The 22,092-nt window shown below is 42.8% G+C and overlaps 2 protein-coding genes across 2 annotated transcripts in view; one reads left to right on the top strand and one right to left on the bottom strand.

Annotated features, from left to right (window-relative positions):
* The window catches only part of LOC122550216 (protein FAM83H-like), a 76,229-nt gene extending 63,865 nt beyond the window's left edge, over positions 1 to 12,364 (top strand). The window contains exons 3-4 of the mRNA XM_043690975.1: positions 7,545 to 7,669; positions 8,891 to 12,364. Coding sequence (XP_043546910.1) covers positions 7,545 to 7,669; positions 8,891 to 11,759 — 2,994 coding nt within the window. The 3' untranslated portion in view covers positions 11,760 to 12,364. The remainder of the gene's footprint in view (positions 1 to 7,544; positions 7,670 to 8,890) is intronic.
* Positions 12,365 to 13,367: 1,003 nt separating this feature from the next.
* Positions 13,368 to 22,092, bottom strand: part of LOC122550356 (latent-transforming growth factor beta-binding protein 3-like) — a 34,986-nt gene continuing 26,261 nt past the window's right edge. Inside the window, exon 7 of the mRNA XM_043691086.1 lies at positions 13,368 to 13,489. Within this exon, the coding sequence (XP_043547021.1) occupies positions 13,368 to 13,489 (122 nt within the window). The remainder of the gene's footprint in view (positions 13,490 to 22,092) is intronic.

Raw genomic sequence — 22,092 nt, 5'->3', positions numbered from 1 at the left:
GTTAGGTGAGTGGTCAGGTGCATGGCAGATGCAGTTTAATGTGGATAAATGTATGGTTATCCACTTTGGTGGCAAGAACAGGAAGGCAGATTACCACCTAAGTGGAATCAATTTAGGTAAAGGGGCAGTACAGAGAGATCTGGGGGTTCTTGTACACCACTCAATGAAGGTAAGCATGCAGGTACAGCAGGTAGTGAAGAAGGCTAATAGCATGCTGGCCTTCATAACAAGAGGGATTGAGTATAGAAGCAAAGAGGTTCTTCTGCAGCTGTACAGGGCCCTGGTGAGACCACACCTGGAGTACTGTGTGCAGTTCTGGTCTCCAAATTTGAGGAGAGACATTCTGGCTATTGAGGGAATGCAGCGTAGGTTCACGAGGTCAATTCTTGGAATGGCGGGATTACCTTACACTGAAAGACTGGAGCGAGTGGGCTTGTATACCCTTGAGTTTAGAAGACTGAGAGGGGATCTGATTGAGACATATAAGATTATTAAAGGATTGGACACTCTGGAGGCCGGAAACATGTTTCCGCTGATGGGTGAGTGCCGAACCAGAGGACTCAGCTTAGAAATACGGGGTAGACCATTTATGAAAGAGAAGAGGAGAAACTTCTTCACCCAGAGAGTGGTGGCTGTGTGAAATGCTCTGCCCCAGAGGGCAGTGTGTGGAATGCTCTGCCCCAGTGGGCAGTGGAGGCCCAGTCTCTGGATTCATTTAAGAAAGAGTTGGATAGAGCTCTCGAGGATAGTGGAATCAAGGGTTATGGAGATAAGGCAGGAACAGGATACTGATGATCAGCCATGATCATATTGAATGGTGGTGCAGGCTCGAAGGGCAGAATGGCCTACTCCTGCACCTATTGTCTATTGTCTACCACACTCTGCGTAAAGAATCTGTCTTAAATCTATCACCCCTCAATTTGTAGTTGTGCCCCCCCGTACACGCTGACGTCATCATCCTAGGAAAAAGACTTTCACTGTCTACCCTATCTAATCCTCTGATCATCTTGTATGTCTCTATCAAATCCCATCTTAGACATCTTCTTGCCAATGACAACAGGTTCAAGTCTCTCAGCCTTTCTTCACCTTTTGTTCTCCTTAGTAAAATATGTAAAGTACAAGGAGGCTTGATAGGGTAGATGCTGACAAAATGTTGACCCCTGTGGGGGATTCTAAAACTAGGCCACAATGTTTAAAGAAACGGGATCTCCTGTTTAGGTTGGAGATGAAGACGTATTTATTTTCTCAAGAGGTAATTAGTTTGTGGAATAAATTCCAAAGACTGAGTTATACTATACAATACAGCACAGGAACAGGCCTCTCAGCCCACCAAATCTGCACCAATTCCTAGTTCTTATTCAGATCTGCTACTCTTGCCCATATGTGCTATCTATCCCTCTGTCCGTCTCCCATTCATGTATCTTAAACATTGCTAACGTGCTTGCTTCCACCACCTCCATTGAAAATGCGTTCCAGGCATCCACCACCCTCTGTATAAAATATTTTCCCTGCACTTCTCCCTTAAAGTTTCCCCTCTCACCTTGAACCTGTGCCCTCTTGTAGTTGACCTTTCCACCTTGAGAAAAAGCCTCTGACTATCCATCCTATCTGTGCCCCTCATAATTTTGTAGACCTCTATCAAGCCTCCCATCAGCCTCCATCTTTTCAGTTAAAACACTCTGAGTTTATTATGGGATATGACGAAATGGCTGAGGCATTGAACAGGTATTTTGCATTGGTCTTCACAGTGGAGGATACTAATAAAATGCCAGTAAGTGACGAAGAGACGAAGGTAGGTGAGAAACTGGAAACAGTTATTATTATGAAAGAGTTAGTGTTGGGTAAGCTAATAAAGCTAAGGACAGACAAGTCTCCTGGCCCTGATGGAATGCATCCCAGAGTACTAAAAGAAATGGTGGGAGAAATAGCAGGTGGACTGGCGATAATTTTCTAAAATTTGCTGGACTTTGGGCAGTCCCAGCAAATTGGAAAATAGCAAGTTTGATGCCACTGTTTAAAAAGGGAAGTAGACAAAAGTTGGGGAATTATAGACCAGCGAGATTAACCTCTGCAGTAAGGAAGATGCTTGAGTCTATTATCAAGGAAGAAATAGTAGGGCATCTTGATAGAAATTGTCTCATTGTACAGATGCAGCATGGGTTCATGAAGGGCAGGTCACGCTTCACAAATCTTTTGGAATTCTGTGAAGACATTTCAAGCAAGGTGGACAAAGGGGACCCAGTGGATGCAGTGTACCTAGATTTCCAAAAGGCTTTTGACAAGGTGCCGCGCACAAGGCTGCTACTTAAGATAAGGATGCATGCTATTCGGGGTAGAGTATTAGCATAGAGGGTTGATTGACTGACAGGAAGCAAAGAGTGGGATAAATGAGTGCTATTCTGGTTGGCATTCAGTGACTAGTGGTGTGCCTTAGGGATCGGTGTTGGGACCACAATTATTTACAATTTATATAGATGATTTGGAGTTGGGGACCACATGTACGGTGTCAAAGTTTGCCAATGACGCTAAGATGAGTGGCAGAGCAACGTGTGCAGAGGATTGTGAAACTTTGCACAGCAAAATAGATACATTGAATGAGTGGGCAAAGGTCTGGTAGATGGAAAACAATGTTAATAAATGTGAAGTCATCTATTTTGGTAGGAGTAACAGCAAAACCGATTATTACTTGAATGGTAAAACATTGCAGCATGCTGCTATGCAGAGGGACCTGGGTGTCCTTGTGCATGAATCATTGAACGTTGGTCTGCAGCTATAGTGTATAATTAGGAAGGCAAATGGAATTTTGTCCTTCATTGCTAAAGGGGTTGAGTTTAAAAACAGGGAGGTTATGTTACAGCTGTACAAGGTTCTGCTGAGGCCACACCTGGAGTAATGTGTGCAATTTTGGTTTCCTTACTTGAGAAAGGATGTACTGGCATTGGAGGGGATGCAGAGGAGGTTCACTGGGTTGATTCCAGAGTTGAGGGGGTTGGTTTACGAGGAGAGGTTGAATAGATTGGGATTATATTAATTGCAATTCAGAATAATGAGGGGGGATATTATAGAAACATATAATATTATAAAGGGAATTGATAAAGTAGAAATAGAGAGGATGTTTTCACTGGCAGGTGAAACTAGGACAAGAGGGCATGGCCTCATAATTAGAGAACAGGCTTAGAGATGAACTGAGAAGGAACTTCTTCACCCAGAGCGTTGTTAATCGATGGAATTCTTTGCCCAGTGAAGTAGTTGATGCTACTTCAGTAATCACTTTTAAAGCTAAGATAGATACATTTTTTGAAAAATAAAGGAATTAAGGGATATGGTTAAAACACGGGTAAGTGGAGCTGAGTCCATGAAAAGATCAGCCAAAATCTTATTGAATGGCGGAGCAGACTCGAAGGGCCAGACTGCCCACTCCTGCTCTTAGTTCTTATCTTCAATGTTTATCCAACCTCTCCTCTTAACTAAATTCTTACAAACCAGGCAACATCCTGGTAAACCTTCTCTGCATCCTCTTCAAAGCATCCATATTCCGGTAGTCTAGTGACCAGAACTGCATACAATATTCCAAGTATGGCCTAACTAAAGTTGTGTTACAGCTGTATAAAACTCAACAAACTTTTACATTCGATACCCCAGTAAAGAAGGCTAATGACCATCTTAAGCACCTGTGTTACCACTTTCAGGGATTTGTGGACATGTATGCCCAGATCCCTCTGTATGTCAATGCTCCCAAGGGCTCTGCCATTAAATGTATAATTGGCATTTAAATTTGATCTTCCAAAATATATCACCTCTCATTTGACTGGATTAAACCTTTTCTCTGCCCAAATCTGCAAGCTATCTATATCCCACTGTATCTTTTGATGCTCTATCCTCACTATCTACAACTCCACCAAATTTGCTCTTTTCCGCAAACTTACTAATTACCACCCACTTTTCCTGCAGTCCATTTCTATATATTACAAACAACAAAGGTTTCAGCATTAATCATTCTGCAGAACATGGCTAGTTACTTATCTCCATTCCAAAAAGCATCCTTCCACTGATACTGTCTTCCATGACCAAGCCAGGTTTGTGTCCATCTAGTCAGCTCACTCTCGATCCCATGAGACTACCTTTTGTACTATCCTGCCATGAGGTACTTTATTAAATACCTTATTAAAGTCCATGTAGACAACATCCACTACCCTTCCCTCATCAATCATTCTTGTCACCTCCTCAAAGAAAATTCAATCAAGTGGTGAGACATGACCTTCCCCTCTCAAACCCATGCTGCTTATCACTAACAAATCCATTTGATTCCAAATGTGAATAAATCCTGTCTCTCAGTATCTTCTCCAAAAAGCTTCCCTACCACTGACATCAATCTCACCAGCTTATAATTACCTAGATTATCTCTGTATCTCTCCTTAAACAAAGGAACGATATTGGCCATTTTCCAGTCCTCTGGAACCTTGTCTGAGGTCAAAAGGATGAAAAGAAATCTGTTCAGGCCCCAGCTATTTCCTCCCTTGTCTCCCACAATATTCTGGGATATATTCCGTCTGGTCCTGGGGACCTGTAAGCCTTAATACATTTCAAGACACTCAACAGTTCATTATGTTGATCTGCCAGAATATAACCCTCCTAACTCCCCATTTGAGTCCCTTCCTACTTTCTCTATCTTCTTTAAGGATTTCATCTATTTTTAGTTGCCTAGCCCTTAGGTATGTTTCCCTTTTTTTTTGACTAAAAATTGATAATTTCCTTTGACATCCAAAGTTCCTGAATCCTGCCATTCCTGACCTTCATTTTCACAGGAACATGCCTTCCTATACTTTAAACAATTGGTCCTTAAAACATTCCCCTATGTCAGATGTGGATTTATCCAAAAAAGCTGCTCCCAATCCACATTCTCCAATTCTTGCCTAATTCGGCTACTATTGGCCTGACCCCAGTTTAATACCTTCATCCAAGGTTCACTCTTGCTCTTATCTTTAAGTTTCTGAAAACTTACAGAACTATGATCACTATTCCCCGTGAAACTTTGATCATTTGGTTCATTTCCTATAGCAAGTCCAGTACAACAACTCTCTCAGACTATCCACGTACTGTTTCAAAAAACCCTTCTGGACACACCTAACAAATTGCTCTCCATCCACATGCCTGGCACTAAGTGATTCCCAGTCAATATGGGGGAAGTTAAAGTCACTCACCACAATAACCCTATTACTTTAACATCTTTCCAGAATCTGACTACATATCTTTATTTTCATTAGAAAAAAGGAGATTGAGGGGGGAACCTGACTAAGGTTTACAAAATCATGAAGGGTATAGACAGGCTGGATAGAGACAAGCTTTTTCCCAGGGTGAAGGATTCAATAATGAGAGGTCACGCTTTCAAGGTGAGAGGTGGAAAGTTTAAGGAGGATACATGTGGCAAATATTTCACACAGAGGGTGGTGAGCATTTGGAACACGTTGCCACCAGAGGTGGTAGAGGCAGGCACGGTAGATTCATTTAAGATGTGTCTGGACAGATGCATGAGTAGGTGGGGAGCAGAGGGATACAGTTGCTTAGGAATTGACCGACAGGTTTAGACAGTAGATTTGGATCAGCTCAGGCTTGAAGGGCTGAAGGGCCTGTTCCTGGGTGTGAATTTTCTTTGTTCTTTGTTCTCTATCTCCTCCTCTATCTCCCACTGGTAGCTGGGAGGTCTGTAGTATAATCCCAGCATTGTAACTGCATCTTTCCTATTCCTGAGCTATACTCATAGTACTAAGAGTTGTACAGCAGAAAAGCAGACCCTTTGGTTCAACTCGTTCATGCCGACCAGATATCCTAAATTAATCTAGTCCCATTGGTCAGAATTTGGCCCATATCCCTCTAAACACTTCCTATTCATATACCCATCCAAATTCCTTTCAAATTTTGTAGTTGTACCAGCCTCCACCACTTCTTCTGGCAACTCATTCCATACACGTACCACCCTCTGTGTGAAAATGTTGCTCCTCAGGTCTCTTTTAAATCTTTCCCCTCTCACTTTAAACCTACGCCCCCTAGTTTTAATTTCTCTACACTGGGGAACAGACATTGGCTAATCACCATATCCATTCCCCTCATGATTTTATAAACCCTAAAGTCACCCTGATGCTCCAGGGAAAATAATCCGAGTCTCAGCCTCTCTCTATAGCTCAAACTCTCTAGCCTTGGCAAAAAATTCTTGTAAGTCTTTTCTGAACCCTTTCAAGTTTCACAACATCTTTCCTACAGCAGAGAGACCAGAATTGAATGCATTATTCCAAAAGTGGCCTAACCAATGTCCTGTACAGCCACAACATGACCTCCCAACTCCAATACTCAATGCACTGATGAGCAGCAAGATTACTCCAGAGCATCTTCCCTCAACACTGCCATGATATGCTCCCTAACCAGTAATGCAACTACTTCTTCCTCCTCCTCTGTCTCATCTAAAACATCGATATTAATCCTGTCTCTCTTTCAGATGAATGAAATCAATTTAAATTCCACCAGCTACTGGTTACCATTACACCACTGTCCCTAGCCCACAAAGTACTCCAGTCTTTGTTACAGTCCTACAGTTACACAGACATTTGTTTTGGCCTGAATTATTGGGGATGTTAGAGGGCTGTGGTGAGAAAATAGTATTGAGCACACAATCCGATCAGCCATGAGCTTATTGAATAGTGGAGCAGGCTTAATGGGCTGAATAGCCTACGGCTGCTCCTGTTTCATATGATCTTGTGATCTTACTGTGGCTGGAATGTTGTCATGGCTTTTAGCCATCTTTGTATGTTGTGCTTTAAGCCATTCTTAATAATGAATCAAATTGGCAGGGACACTGGGGACCACAGGGCCAGGCCAAATGCAACATCCATGTGACACGACTGGTTCTGAAATAATCGATCAAACCCTCAATTGCACAATGATACCACCACACCAGTAACATTGTATAAGACTGGAGAACTTTGTGGGCTAGAGACAGTGTGTAATGGTAACCAGTAGCTGGTGGAATTTAAATTCACCTGATACATCTGGAATATATAGCTAGTCAAAGGTTTTTTTAAACCTACCTGGATCACTAAAGTCGTTAAGGAAGAAGGTACTGTTCTTGTGATCTACACGGGACTCCAGAACCAAAGTGAAGTAGTTGCCTCTTAATTGCCCTAATTATCCTAAATGAGTTGAGTAAGTCATTCACTAAGGATAACCAACAAATGTTGGCCTTAATGGTGACATCTATGTGCCATGAAAAGTAAAGATGGCTCCCTGTAAGATATTAGTGAATCATTGAGTTCTTCTGAAAATTTCTTTTTCCGTTGTCACCCACAATGTGTTAGCCTGATTAAGTTAAAATTGCCAGTGGTGGGATTTGCTAATCCTCATGTAGTCTCTAGTGGGTAGCTTTATTCACTAGTTGAAAAGGCATTGAATGAGTTACAAGTGAGTTTAATGATAAAGTGCTGCCACACCACAGTGTGAGTAAACAGAAATGGAGACTACCTTATATGTGACCTATCTTTTTTCGTTCTCTTCAGTTCCTGAGAGTGAGGACATTAACAGGATCAACCTACACCTGCAAATCTGGGATGTCTTTTACTGGCAGCTTGATAGAACGATTCATGCTGGTGGATTGTAATGCAGTTCTCTGTGGTTCCTACAGGTAAGTGATAGACTAACTATCCTTTATCAGAATACTTAACCTCTGAAGCATGCAGTAGGTATTTTCTAATCAACCTTCTTAGAGATGTTAGTACTACTGGAGCAGATGGTACTTGAACCAGGCCTCCTGGCTCAGATGTTAGGACACTATCACTGCAGGTCAAGAATTCCACCTGAAGCATGCAGTATGCTAATACTGATACACAGCCCTTTTAATCCAGTGCAAGATCATTATCTCCCACAGGAAAAACCTGTTTCTAATGCCAACAGCCTGAGGTGTTTACAAGCTGTTGATACTAATTTGAAGGAGAGGCACTCTGAAAGCAAGTACTTCCAAATAAACCAGGTGGACTATAACCTGGCGTTGTGTAATTTTAAACTTTGTCCACCCCAGTCCAACACTAGCACCCCCACATCTTGTCTTATCTTCACAGTTCATTGCTGCATGTGCGCTGTTTACTCACTGTTGAACATAGACCTATTTTCTCTCATACATTAATCTGAGAGTTGAAAGGATTGTCTTGATCAAGACAGGAACTCCACTCTGTAAAGTCAGTTTGGGCTGAGTGAATAAAGTTTGGCTGTTTGCTTCAGTAGTCATTTGTGAAAGAACTTGAAAAATGTGAATGGACCTTTCATTTTCATCAATCAGACAAGGAAGAGGCTAAATCTAAACCTACAAAAGAGCATGGACAGATTAACTGAATGAGTGACATAATGGTAGGTAGAGTTCACAGTGGAGAATTGTAAGGCCGTTTATTTTAGCTCCACCAAAGGCAAATAAGAATATTTTTTAATGATGAGAGGCTAGGATCTGGGGAGATCCAAATGGAATTGCATCTGCGTTCAAAGGAAATTAATAAAAACTGTCAGACAATTGAAATAAGTAATGGAGGAAGCTTGTGGAAGTTTGTTAAAGACTCATTCTTGGCAAATTTGCTAAATATGTCTCAGACAATGAGAAATTAAAGCTTGTTCTGCTAGAGGTGATGATGATCTCTTACCTAAAAGAAATGACATGGCAGCCACTGGTTTGGCTTTGAAGGCAGTAGTGGCACTCATCTCCATTTCCATGTCCAGAATGTTACTAGGAGTGTTTTGTGGAGTGTTCGGTTTTTATGGAATGTTTCTAGGGAACAGAACTATGATCATCAGTGATGTTTGAGATTGAATGTTCATTAATGCAATGGTACTATTTAATTTCTCTTTCCTTATCCTCCAGCTTTATGTGGTCCTTTGAGAAGATTCATCGCAGTATTGTTCAACGATTTCAGGGAGAACTTGTAGCAATTTTTGATGAAGAATTTCGAATTCTTTTTGCCCAGTCTCACCCTCTCCCTGGTGTAGAGAATCTCATGCCAGAACCAGATAATTTTTACACAGTGAAACCATACCAGCCTACTGACAGATGGCGACGCAAACAAAGCCCTAGATTTAAGCATCAAGAGGACATGCTTTCACAGCATTCTGGTTATTCATGGGCAGACCCAGATCGTGATCAGTTTGGCCACAGTTTTAGACAGAATGATGTCTACAGGCAAAACAAGGAGGAAGTTGGCATCAGAGGCTTCATGAGACAGTTTACACAGATTCAACAGGACGATTTTCGGTTTGATCCTACATCCAGTGCTGTTATGAGAGCAAAGCAGATGGAAATTAACGCATTTAAAAGGAGAAGTTATGCAGAAGGGACTTTTGAAAGTTACGATTCTATGGAACGTAGATACGGAAGAATAAGTGAGCATTATGATGAATTAGATGCTAGATCTGAGCAATTATTCAGAGAAAAGAGGTATCCTTTGGAGCCTGGATTAACAAGGAATAGGTTCAGCTCATTTAACAGTAAGCATCTAAATGATGGCCTGGGAATACTTGAACGATTTAGACAAAACAGAACAACTCAGCATCAGTACAATGAGTCAGCAGAACAACCAAGGCACTGGTACGATCTAAAGAATCGTGAAGAGTCCTGTCTGACTGGTTTACCGCTCCATCCACTTCCGGCAAACTATGAACCTTCCAACTCCTCCAAAGAGGTCCGGCATGGTTCAAGTGATCTTGATCCAGTAGGTGATGGAAGGCTAGGGCAGAAAATACAGAAGCGGCCCAACATTGGCCAATCATATGCCTGTCAAAAGTCACCAACTCAGAAACAGGTTCTGGATCCAAAAATGCTTTTCACAGAGTCCAGTCTGGGTCGAAAGTCTGATGATCAACCCACCAAACATGGGCTGAGAAGATGGAGAATTGGCTCCTATTTCAGTTATCAGGATGAGCACCCCGAGCAGCTTGAAGATGATGTTTCTATACCAGATGAATCTCAGAGCAACAACGAAGTGCTTCATGTTTCAAGGCAAAACACAGCACCTTTAGAGAAACCCTTGTTCAGAGAACCTACACATATTACAAGTTATAAACGTTTGGATTTCTATAACTCAAAGTCTCCAAAAGCAGACTTAACTGATGACCAATCTCTTTCATCGGATAAAGGATTTGAGGAGCGGAATATGAAGTTGGCAAAACATGAATCCATGCGTAGTAAACTCAACCCTATGTTGCAAAGGAGCTCCAGACTGCGTTCTTCACTGATCTTCAATAATTCCAAAACAGAACAACATATCGCACAAAAAGGGAAAGGAATCCGGAGCATCAGGGAGCAGAAACAGGAAGAAGAAAAGGAACCTGAAGGGATTCGGGAATCTAAAGCAGCTGCAGATTTGCAGGAAAATAGTAGCAATGACCAAACCAAACTAATCCAATATTCAATGCCTGACAAGAACTTGCCAAATGAAACTCCCAAAACATTTGAACCAAATTCCAAAGAGGTTTTTATTGGAAAACCACTAGATTTGGACCTGGGTAGGCAGCAGACTGACTCTGCTTTGGGTGGTCATGACCCAGACACTCAAACGAGTGACCAACATAAAGCAAGGCCAAAAGTAGACCTTCAACTGAGCAAAAAGGTACAAGATGCCATTAACAAAATGACCCAGCGTACATCATTATCAAAAGAAATTAAAACACCACATGTCGTACTGTCAGCAAAGACTGAAAAGCTGCCTCTGGACAAACCAGAAAAGGCCTTTAATTCTGTAGCAGGGCAGCAAGGACCCCCACCCTCTCAGTTAGCTATTGAGTCTTTGCAGCCAGGATTCCCACCCTCTGAATCAGCTTCTCCAAATAATGCTAGCAATCCCCAAAGATCCTCTTCTACCTCAAAATTGGAAGATGCTAATGGCAATTTAGCAAAGATTAAGATGCATTCATCTGCTGTGTGTCTGGACACAAGAGAGAGTAAAGAGGATGAGACAGGAGTGGAATCTGCAATTTTAAATTCCATTTCAAAGAGTCCTTCAAGATGGAAAGGTTCTCTCAACCTTCCTGGTGATACAAAATCAAAAGAAATGCACAGCAATGTCGACGTAGGGCAACCTCTGACTCCAGCCATAGAAAATAAGAATCCTGAAAAGCCATCAAAAACTATCCATAGTGAGATGGTACTTGCCAACTCCGAGAAAGAGGAGAAACCACGTAGGACTCCAGTCAACCCCACTGCACCCAAAGGTTTACAAACAGTCCAAGGAAGCAGGTTTTCCACATCTACCTCCAATGCCCTTTACAGCAGCAATCTTCGAGATGATACCAAGGTCATCCTAGAGCAAATCTCTGCCAACAGCCAGAAGAATCGAGCTGAGAGTGCCAAAGTGCATCATGCCAGCACCAATGAGAATATAACTCCTGGAGAATCAGAGGAAAAGGTTACTCCTGAGTCAGATAAAACAGACTCTGATAAAAAGCAGCAATTTGGTGTCTCAGCAAGGTTTTCAAACTCGATTAAAAACAAAGGCAAAGCCCAGGATACACCTGACTATATAGATCCTTTAATTAAGAGGATGGACAGTTTTCGAAAAGAGAAACGAGTATACAGCAGGTTTGAAGTTTTCTACAAGAAAGAGGACTCTTCAAAAGAAGAGACTTCTCCAGGCCAACAAGGTGATGGATCACAAGATTCGAAGGACACAGACAGTGGAGACAAAAAGAAAGCTTCAAAAATAATTCCCAAGCTTCTTGGGACATTTAGGAGGTTTTAATGCTCTATGTAATTTACTAAACTAAGTGGAGTTGAACCATAAGTACTCAGACTGCTAGTTGTTGGGTGCTTATATTGGTGATTTTTGTTTAAAGGTGCAGAATATCGAACACTGCTATAAATTGTAAGAACAGTTAACCATATACAAATGCTTCAAATATCAGATTTTAGATAAGTGCAGTAACATACAGCAAGACAAGGAAGATAGCACTCTGATCCACTCACTGTAATGAAAGAATCTTTAAAAGTTGGATGAGAGTCAAGAGTTGGTTGGAGAAGAAAGGTGTGTAGACCTGGGCATTAAATATTTTCATTTTACAATCTACCTTATGTTTAGGATTTCATGGTGCTGGCAGAATATATACAATCTTATAAAGTCAACAACTGAACTGGGTGGGGCCGGGTCTCTTGTCATCAATAGCACTGGAATACTGGTACCTGAACATAGTCTTGAACATAGAGTCACCTTGAAAGAAGAAAAGATTGAGCACTCTCAGAAATTGGGGAAGAGTACACAAAAGCAGATAAATATTTGCTCTCAGCTACCTTCACCCCAGCCCCACCCCCCTCCCATTTATCTCTCCACCCCCGACAGTCCCAGCTTCATTTCTGATTAAGAGCTTCTGTCCGAAACGTCGATATTCCTGCTCCTCGGATGCTGCTTGACCTGCTGTGCTTTTCCAGTACCACACTCTCGACTCTAATCTCCAGCATCTGCAGTCCTCACTTTCGCCCAGATAAATATTAAGTGAAGAAGACTGATTTTAAATGGGCTATTTAAGGGGTAGCAAGAGAAACAGTGAGATGAACAGAGAAATAACTGCCTTCATACATTAGACAAGTTGTGTACAAGAAGTGAGGCATTCCAAAATGCCAGCAATGCCAAAGATGCAGCCAGCCATATACAAACTTGCATTTATAACATGGGATCCTCTTCATGACTAAGTGGGAAGTTATAATTTCCTTCTGCTTTTCTAAAAAAAAATGTTGGTAGCAGTTAAATGTCTACAATTGGTCAAGCAAATGTAATGTAACCTCAGATTTGCATAGTGCAAATGGGTTAGCTATTTGGGTCAATTGTTTGCTATGTATAAAGCCAGTAATTTCACCTACTAGTTCCAGACTTGACCAGTGTTAACATCTATGTTGTGAATCTTTTGCACAAACCAGTTCAGTTTAAATATTTTCACTTTCCATTTCCTCTCCTATCCTAAGTTAGGAACTTGTGTTTAAGGTACAGCATCACACACATTGGCTGTGTTCACATCCCTCACAAATGTGGCAATTCTTAATTGTTAGCCTAGATTTAAACTATCTGACATCACTGTCTTGCTTATTGTTCATGCACACGCCTTTTCCAACGAGTGACACTGATGTGAGCACCCTGTCAGATATTGTTTTCTCCCAAGTCTGAGAATGTGTGAGCTACTTATGGAGTCTTTGGTTTCTGATAATAATGTCTATGATAAACAAGGTTTTCATTGAATTCACTCTATCTTCCTTGTGTTTTTAAAATTAGCTTCCTCTTATATAGAGCAATACTGTCTGCTCTGTGCAAGGTTCTAAACCATGCCTTTGATTTCTTGATGACTATCTTATATTGCTAAATCTAATCGATGGGATTAACAAGTACTTGCTTTTCTTCTTCCTCATGATAGACATTCAGTTCCATTTTGAATGCACTGATAGATGAAATGGCTACACTGTGCTTGTGAGCTTGATTAGAAACAGCTATTTATGCAATATATACCAAATGTAAATATTTTCAATACTGTGCAAGTTCGCTGTCTACATCCATTCACAAAGCTGTTATTTTGTAATAAGAAAGATGAGGGAAAGGCTTACATTAACAAATGTAAATTCACTCTGTATTTAAGCCTTTGCTGTACATGTCCTTGAGAGAGTCAGGGACCCTATAGACAGAGCTTTTTTTTCAGTTTAAAAGAGTAGAGGAGGCTTTACTCTATATGTAACCCCACAGTGTCCCTGTCCTGGGGATGATTGTTGGTGATTGTGTAAAGGAAGTTTTTCTGTTTATCTCACCCCTAACCCCTATCATACCTAACATGGGTGTGCCTGACCATAAGACACAAGTGTAGAAATTAGGCCATCTGCCCATCGAATCTGCTCTGCCATTCAATCATGGCTGAGAAGTTTCTCAAACTCATTCTCCCACTTTCTCCCCGTAACTTTATGTAGGTTCCTGATTGTCAAGGGGATCAATCTCTGTTTTAAATATACTCAATGACCAGGTTTCCACAGCCTTCTGTGGCAATGATTCACCACTCTCTGGCTTAAGAATTTTCTCCTCATCTCCGTTCTAAAAGGTCTTCCTAAGGCTGTGCCCTCAGGTCCTAGTCTCTCCTGCTAATGGAAATATCTTCCCAATGTCCACTCTGTCCAGGTCATTCAGTATTCTGGAGGAGCAGATGTCCTGACCTTCCTAGGAAGGTACATGCAGGTTGAAGGAGGCAACACAGATGTCGTGGATCCCTTAGGAATCTGGACCAGCAGGCAGCAGGTCAAAGTAACCCTGAAGGTGGACACCAGTAGGAACATCCTCCATCCACTCTGCAGTTTTGCAATCAGGGAACAGTGTCAAGAAAGCTTTACTTTCAGTTTAAAAGAGTACAGATAGATTTCTATCTATCTTACTCCTGTACTGTTCCGACAGCGTAAGCAGAGCATTACTCTGTATCTATCCCGTGCTGTCCCTGTTCTGAATGTGTTGAGTATTGACAGTATGCCCCTGAAATGCAAAGTCTTGCAATCTGCTGCACAAGCCCTTCAACAAGTTCAAAGCTAATGGATGTGAAGATGTGGAAGGCTTTTGGAGAGTACAAATCCACTTTCCAATGACTGTAATATTTATTGGAAAGATGATTGGACAGTCAGACAACAAATGATACAATGTCAGCCTCTGCTGTGAAAAAGCAGGATTTCCTATTGCCCCCTGGACACTGTAACTATCTAGATCTTCAGGAAGGGAGAAACATGGAATTATTTAAATTAAATTTTGCTATTTTGTGTGTCCATATATTTTACACCTAGAAGGGAATATTTTCTGTAGTTTATTACATTTGATGTTAATAGCATTCCTTGACCAAGACAAGGAAGGTTTATCTGGGAAGAACATTTTGTGGTCATTTTAATTTAGTTCCAGTTTTCAGAGTCATGCTAGCTCTGGCATTAGGCACCTTCCTCAATTGGCCGTTCATCTTTAGCCAGCCATGGAAGACGTAACCCAGTCAAAGTCTGTCCTGATATACTTGCCTTCTACCAGACAGGGCTACTCTGGCTAGTTTTTTTTTTAACCTCAGATGGACTGCACTTCAAGAAGGCAGCTCGTCACTATCTTCTCAAACGCAACTAGGAATTGGAAATAAATGCTGGACAGCCAGCAATGCCCACATCCACAAGAAAATTTTTAAACCGTTGTTCTGCCAAGGCAACTGAGTCTGTATTTGGCCGTATCCCAGGTTGCACTGTCATAAGCCTTGCCTGCTCCAAATCAAGAGAAAATATTACCCGTGAAGACATACAAAAGCAAAGTAGACGTGCTTCAACTGTGTGGAACACAGGCGAGACTGCACTTTGGAGTCTTGAGTTCTGTCTGGTCCCCCTGCCTAAACAAAGATATTCTTGCTATTAAGTGAGTGCAGCAGTGGTTCACCAGACTCATCCCTGGGATGGGGAACTGTCCTAGAAGGAGAGATTAAGCAGATCAAGCTAGTACTCTCTGGAATTTAGAAGAATGAGAGGCAAGCTGATAGAAGCTCACAATATATAGATTTCCCGGTGACCAAGGAGTCCAGAATCAGGGTTCAAGGTCGAAGTAGGAGAAAGTGAGGTCTGCAGATGCTGGAGATCAGAGCTGGAAATGTGTTGCTGGAAAAGCGCAGCAGGTCAGGCAGCATCCAGGGAACAGGAGAATCGACGTTTCGGGCATAAGCCCTTCTTCAGGAAGAAGGGCTTATGCCCGAAACGTCAATTCTCCTGTTCCCTGGATGCTGCCTGACCTGCTGTGCTTTTCCAGCAACACATTTCCAGCTCAAGGTCTAAGTACACAGGGAAGCCATTTAGGATTGAGATGAGGAGAGGTTTATTCACCCAAAGAGTGGCAAGCCAGTGGAATTCTCTGCCACAGAAAGTGATTGAGGCCAATGAGGAGTTAGATATTGTTCTTGGGGCTAAAAGGATCAAAGGGTTAGGGAGAATGCAGGAACAGGGTACTGAGTTGGATCATCAACTGTCATCATTTTGAATGGCCTCCTTGTATTTTCTAAGTTTATTTTTGGAATAGAGAGATTTGGTGCAGAATGGGTGTTTCCGCTGGCAGAGCGGGATTCTCGAACCAGGGAAAGCAGTCTCAGAATAGAAGGCAAACCGTTTAGGACTGAGATGAGCAGGAACATCTTCACTCAGAAGGATGAATTCTCAGCTCTTGAGGACTGTGGAATATCAGTCATTAAGCTCAATAAAGAGGTGAATATATTTTCAGTTACTAATGACATCAAGTCATATGGCAATAGCTTGGGAAAATGGCATTGAGGCAGAGGATAAGACATGGTCTAGAAGGCCCACGCCCCCTCCACCACCCCCCCCCCCCCCCCAAACCTCGGTCTTATTTAAGAAAAAACAAGTGTTAAAGTATTTCTGTGGGGATGAGGAATGCAGACTACATGAACAAGTGTGATGTTAGATTTGCTTTATTCCAGGTGATATCAGAGTGACCTGGCTGCACCAGTGAGGAAGGGGAGAGCAGAGAAAACTGCCTTTGTAGCATTCTCTTTATCTTCAATTAACTTAAACGCAATATGGTCTTCTGAAAGGAACCATACTCTCCAAATTTATTTGCAAAATCAAGGATAGATATCTGTTTAATCTAACAGGGTAGGGGATGGGGCAGATTAACAAAATACTAGGCAAGTTTCAACACACATGCTAATATAACTGGAACAAAAGTACCTTTTATACATGTACAATGCTTTGATTACTGACCGTATTGTTCTGGAAATCTCAGTACAATATGTAATAAACCATATTCTCTTGTATTTCAGCACAACAGCAGCTAAATAAACAGTGTATGGTTTATATTGAGTCAGTTGTCATGTCTACTGTGCAAAACCGGCTGCTTTTTTCGGATGACAAACTTACATTCTTATTGCATCTTTATTGCGGAAAATACTTCATGGGGCTTTGTGTAACAATAAAAATAATGAACTGAGAATGCTAAATGAGAAAGGTGGCGAGTCTTTATACTGTTCTGCATATGACCCTCTGTAAAAACGTTGACCCTCAGGTTCCTTTTTAAAATTCTTTCCCCTTAACCTTACCTATTGCTGTGTGGTTCTCCATTCCCCAACCCTGGGAAACAGACTGACTGCATTCACCCTATCCATGCCTCTCACAACCTTATAGACTTCTATAAGATTCCCCCCCCCCCCCCCCCAGTCTCCTAAAAAAATCAATCACAATGGCTCTTTCATGAACAAAAGTTTTTTTTCATTAATGGAAGGTTTCTGTTGTACCTATGGTCATTGCTGAACATTGAAGAATTGAAAAAACATCTGTGCAGATGCTGCAAATCCACAACAGCTGAGTAGCTGCGGAGTCATAAAGAGGAAATGGTTTAGGGTGATGCCTTTTCTCACTATTTTTGATTAAACAAAAACAAAAATGACCAATAAAGCAAGCAAGAGACAAAAAGGCAGAGAAAGAAGAACAGGAGACACTCAAAGGGAGGGGCAGAATATAGAACTAAGATAGTTAAGAAAGGAAAGCAAGAGACAGATGACTGTGCAGAGAAAGTGAAGTTCAGGAATGATAGAGATGATGGAGGAAGCTGAAGTATCTACAGTCTAGAATGTTACCAAAACTTTTGTGGATACGAAGAAGCCATGACAGCAGTTTTGCAAGAGGGAGAGAGTTTATAGTATCAGCTAGAACAATGCCCAGAAAAGACAGCTGAATTGTTAGTGGGTAGTGAGGTCAAGAATCTGTTGTCACGGACATGGTGAGACAAGGAAAGGACCTGGGAGATTTCAAAAGTAACTGGAGGGTGAAATGAAATCAGGGTTAGGGCTGGAGCAGGAATTTCTTTCAGATGGTTTACCTTTGTAGGAAATGGGGAGAAGGGAAAAGGAACCAAAGGAGGTGAGAGTGTAGAAAGGAGAATCAGCATGGATTTATGAAGGAGAAATCATGCTTGACAAAGGAATTCTATGAAGACGTAGATGAATGAGTAGAGTTGACAAGGGGGAGCCAGTCAATGTGATATATTTGGACTTTCAGAAAGCATTTGACAAAGTCCCACATAAAAAAAAAATTGTACAAAAGTAAAGCACATGGGATTGGGGGAAGTGTATTGAGAGGATAGAAACTGGTTGGTAGAGAGGAAATAAAGGTTAGGAATTAATGGGTCCTTTTCAAATTGGCAGGCAGTAACTAGTACCACAAGAATCAGTGCTGGGACCCCAGCAAATCACAGTATATATTAATGATTTGGATGAGGGAACAAAATATAACACCTCAAAGTTTGTAGATGATACCAAGTTGGGTGGGAGGGTGAACTGTGATGAGGATGTTGAGATCCTTCAGCATGATCTGGACAGGTTGGGTAAGTACGCAAATCAATGACAGTATAATTTGGATAAGTGTGAGGTTATTCACTTTGGAAGTAAAAACAAGGCGGCAGATTCCTACCTGAATGGGTGTACACTGGGAGGAGTGTGCAGTGGGACCTGGGTGACCTTGTGCACCACTCGCTGAAGGTCAGCGTGCAGGTGCAGCAGGTGGTAAAGAAGGCAAATGGGATGTTGGTCTTCATGTGAGAGGTTTTGAGGACAGGAGCGGGGATGTGTGGTTGCAGTTACACAGGGCCTTGGTGAGGCCATACCTAGAGTATTGTCTCCTTTTCTGAGGAAGGATGCTCTTGCTCTTGAGGGAGAGCAGCGAAGGTTTCCCAGGCTGATTATGGGGAAGGTGGGACTGATGTATGAGATTAATGAGGTTAGGACTGTTTTCACTGGATTTCAGATGAATGAGGGAGGTTCTCAGAGTCTTGTAAAAGTCTAACAGGACTAGACAGGGTAGATGCAGGGAGGATGTTCCTGATGGTGGGTGTGTCCAGATCTCAGGGTCACAGTCTGAGGATTCAGAGTGGACCATTTAGCATGGCAATGAGGAGACATTTCTTCACCCAAAGAGTGGTGAGCCTATGGAATTCATTACCACAGGAAGGAATTGACGCCAAAACATTGAATGTATTCAAGAGACAGCTAGGTATGAGATCGAAGGTTATGGGGAGAAAGCAAGATTAGGCTATTGAGTTGGGTGATCAGCCATGATCATGAGGAACTGCCTCTTCCTGCTCCTGTGTTTCATGTTTCTATGTTTCTAAGGCATTATTACCAGTCTGCTGGTTAATTTTTGAGCAATTGTCAGTTTCATCTAAGGGGAGGTGAGACTGAATTGCATTTTGACGGATCCAGTCTGATATAGAACATAGAACATTACAGCACAGTACGGCCCTTCGGCCCTCATGTTCCGCCGACCTGTGGAACCAATCTGAAGCTCATCTATCGTACACTATTTTATTCTTATCCATATGTCCAGATTAGAGTGGTGCTGGAAAAGCACATCAGGTCAGGTAGCATCCAAGGAGCAAGAAAATCAATGTTTCGGGCAAAAGCCGCTCCTCACCACCAGACACCTGGAGGAAGAACGCCTCATCTTCTGCCTCGGAACACTTCAACCCCAGGGCATTAATGTGGACTTCACCAGTTTCCTCATTTCCCCTTCCCCCACCTCACCCTAGTTCCAAATTTCCAGCTCAGCACCGTCCCCATGACCTTTCCACCTATCCACTCCACCCCACCCCTCCAACCGTAACAAGGTCCAGAAAGGGGAGGGAGGTGTCAGAGATGGTCCAGGTAAATTTAAAGTCAGAGTGGAATGTGTTGGTGAAGTTTCCAGGTGAATACCAAAGCAGTAGCCATGGGAACCCGTATGGGCCCCAGCTATGCCTGTCTCTCTGTTGGTTACGTAGAACAGTCCATCTTCCGTAATTACACCGGCACCACTCCCCACCTCTTCCTCCGCTACATTGATGACTGCATTGGCGCCACCTCGTGCTCCCATGAGGAGGTTGAGCAATTCATCAACTTCACCAACACATTCCATACTCACCTTAAACTCACCTGGACCATCTCCGACACCTCCCTCCCCTTCCTGGACCTCTCCATCTCCATTAATGACGACCGACTTGACACTGACATTTTTTACAAATCCCTTCCCACGTGGTTAAAGATGCCCTCCAACGCATCTCGTCCACATCCCGCACCTCCGCCCTCAGACCCCACCCCTCCAACCGTAACAAGGACAGAACGCCCCTGGTGCTCACCTTCCACCCTACCAACCTTCACATAAACCAAATCATCCGCCGACATTTCCGCCACCTCCAAGCGGACCCAACCACTAGGGATATATTTCCCTCCCCACCCCTCACCACTTGCCGCAAAGACCGCTCCCTCCGTGACTACATGGTCAGGTCCATGCCCCCCTACAACCAACCTCCCCTCCTGGAACCTTCCCCTGCCACCAAAGGAGCCTTCCACATCCATCAAAGTTTTACTTGCACATTCACCAATATCATTTATTGTATCCGTTGCTCCTGATGCAGTCTCCTCTACATTGGGGAGACTGGACGCCTCCTAGCAGTGCGCTTTAGGGAACATCTCCGGGACACCTGCACTAATCAACAGCACCGCTCTGTGGCCCAACATTTCAACTCCCCCTCTCACTCTGCCGAGGACATGGAAGTCCTGGGCCTCCTTCACCGCTGCTCCCTCACCTGGAGGAAGAACGCCTCATCTTCCGCCTCGGAACACTTCAACCCCAGGGCATCAATGTGGACTTCAACAGTTTCCTCATTTCCCCTCCTCCCACCTCACCCCCGTTCCAACCTTCCAGCTCAGCACCGTCCCCATGACTTGTCCTATCTGCCCATCTTCCTTTCCACCTATCCATTCCAATCTCCTCTCTGACCTATCACCTTCATCCCCACCCACATTCACCCATGGTACTCTTTGCTACCTTCTCCCACCCTCCTCCCCAATCTATCATTTTCATCCCCACCCCCATTCACTTATTGTACTCTACGCTACCTCTCCACCTTGGAGGCTCCCTGCCCCTATTCTTGATGATGGGCTTTTGCCCGAAACGTCGATTTTCCTGCTCCTCAGATGCTGTCTGATCTGCTGTGCTTTTCTAGCACCACTCTAATCTGGACTCTGGTTTAAGCATCTGCAGTCCTTGTTTTTACCCATTCTTGTCCTTATGTCTATCCAATGACCATTTAAATGCCGTTACAGTTGGCAAGTCTACCACTGTTGCAGGCTGTCCTTTCCACACCCTAGCAGCGAACCTACCTCTGACATCTGTCCTATATCCATCACCCCTCAATTTAAAGCTATGTTCCCTTGTGCTAGTCATCGCCATCTGAGGAAAAAGACTCTCCCTGTCCACCCTATCTAACCCTCTGATTATCTTATATGTCTCAATTAAGTCGCCTCTCAATCTTCTTCTATCTAACGAAAACAGCCTCAAGTCTCTTGGGTTATCTGGTCGGCATGGATAGGTTGGACCGAAGAGTTTGTTTCCATGCTGTACATCTCTATGACTCTCAGTTTTTCCTCATAGGACCTTCCCTCCATACCAGGCAACATTCTAGTAAATATTCTCTGAACCCTTTCCAAAGCTTCCACATCCTTCCCACAATGTGGTGACCAGAACTCTACGCAATACTCTAAGTGTGGCCGCACCAGAGTTTTGTACAGCTGCAGTATGATCTCAGGGTTCCAAAACTCAATGCCTCTACTAATAAAAGCTGAAACACCGTGCTTTCTTAAGAACCCTATCAACCTGGGTGGCAACTGTCAAGAATCAATGTATCTGGACTCCGAGATCTCTCTCCTCAACTACATGACTAAGAATCTTACCATTAGCCCAGTACTCTGCAATCCTGTTACTCCTTCCAAAGTGAATCACCTCACACTTTTCCACATTAAACTCCATTTGCCACCTCTCAACCCAACTCTGCAGCTTATCTATGTCCCTATGTAACCTACAACATCCTTTGAATCTATCCACAACTCTACTGACCTTAGTGTCATCTGTAAATTTACTAACCCATCCTCCTACGCCCTCATCGGGGCCCCAAAACAGATCCTTGCTGTGCACCACTAGTAACTGAACTCCAGGATGAATATTTCCCATCAACCAACACCGTCTGCCTTCTTTCAGCTAGCCAATTTCTGATCCAAACTCTCAAT

Source organism: Chiloscyllium plagiosum, chromosome 5 (assembly GCF_004010195.1).
Source record: "Chiloscyllium plagiosum isolate BGI_BamShark_2017 chromosome 5, ASM401019v2, whole genome shotgun sequence".
Lineage (NCBI taxonomy): Eukaryota > Metazoa > Chordata > Chondrichthyes > Orectolobiformes > Hemiscylliidae > Chiloscyllium > Chiloscyllium plagiosum.
The sequence above is the reverse complement of the archived record's forward strand: the minus strand, read 5'-3'. Positions and strand labels throughout refer to the sequence as shown.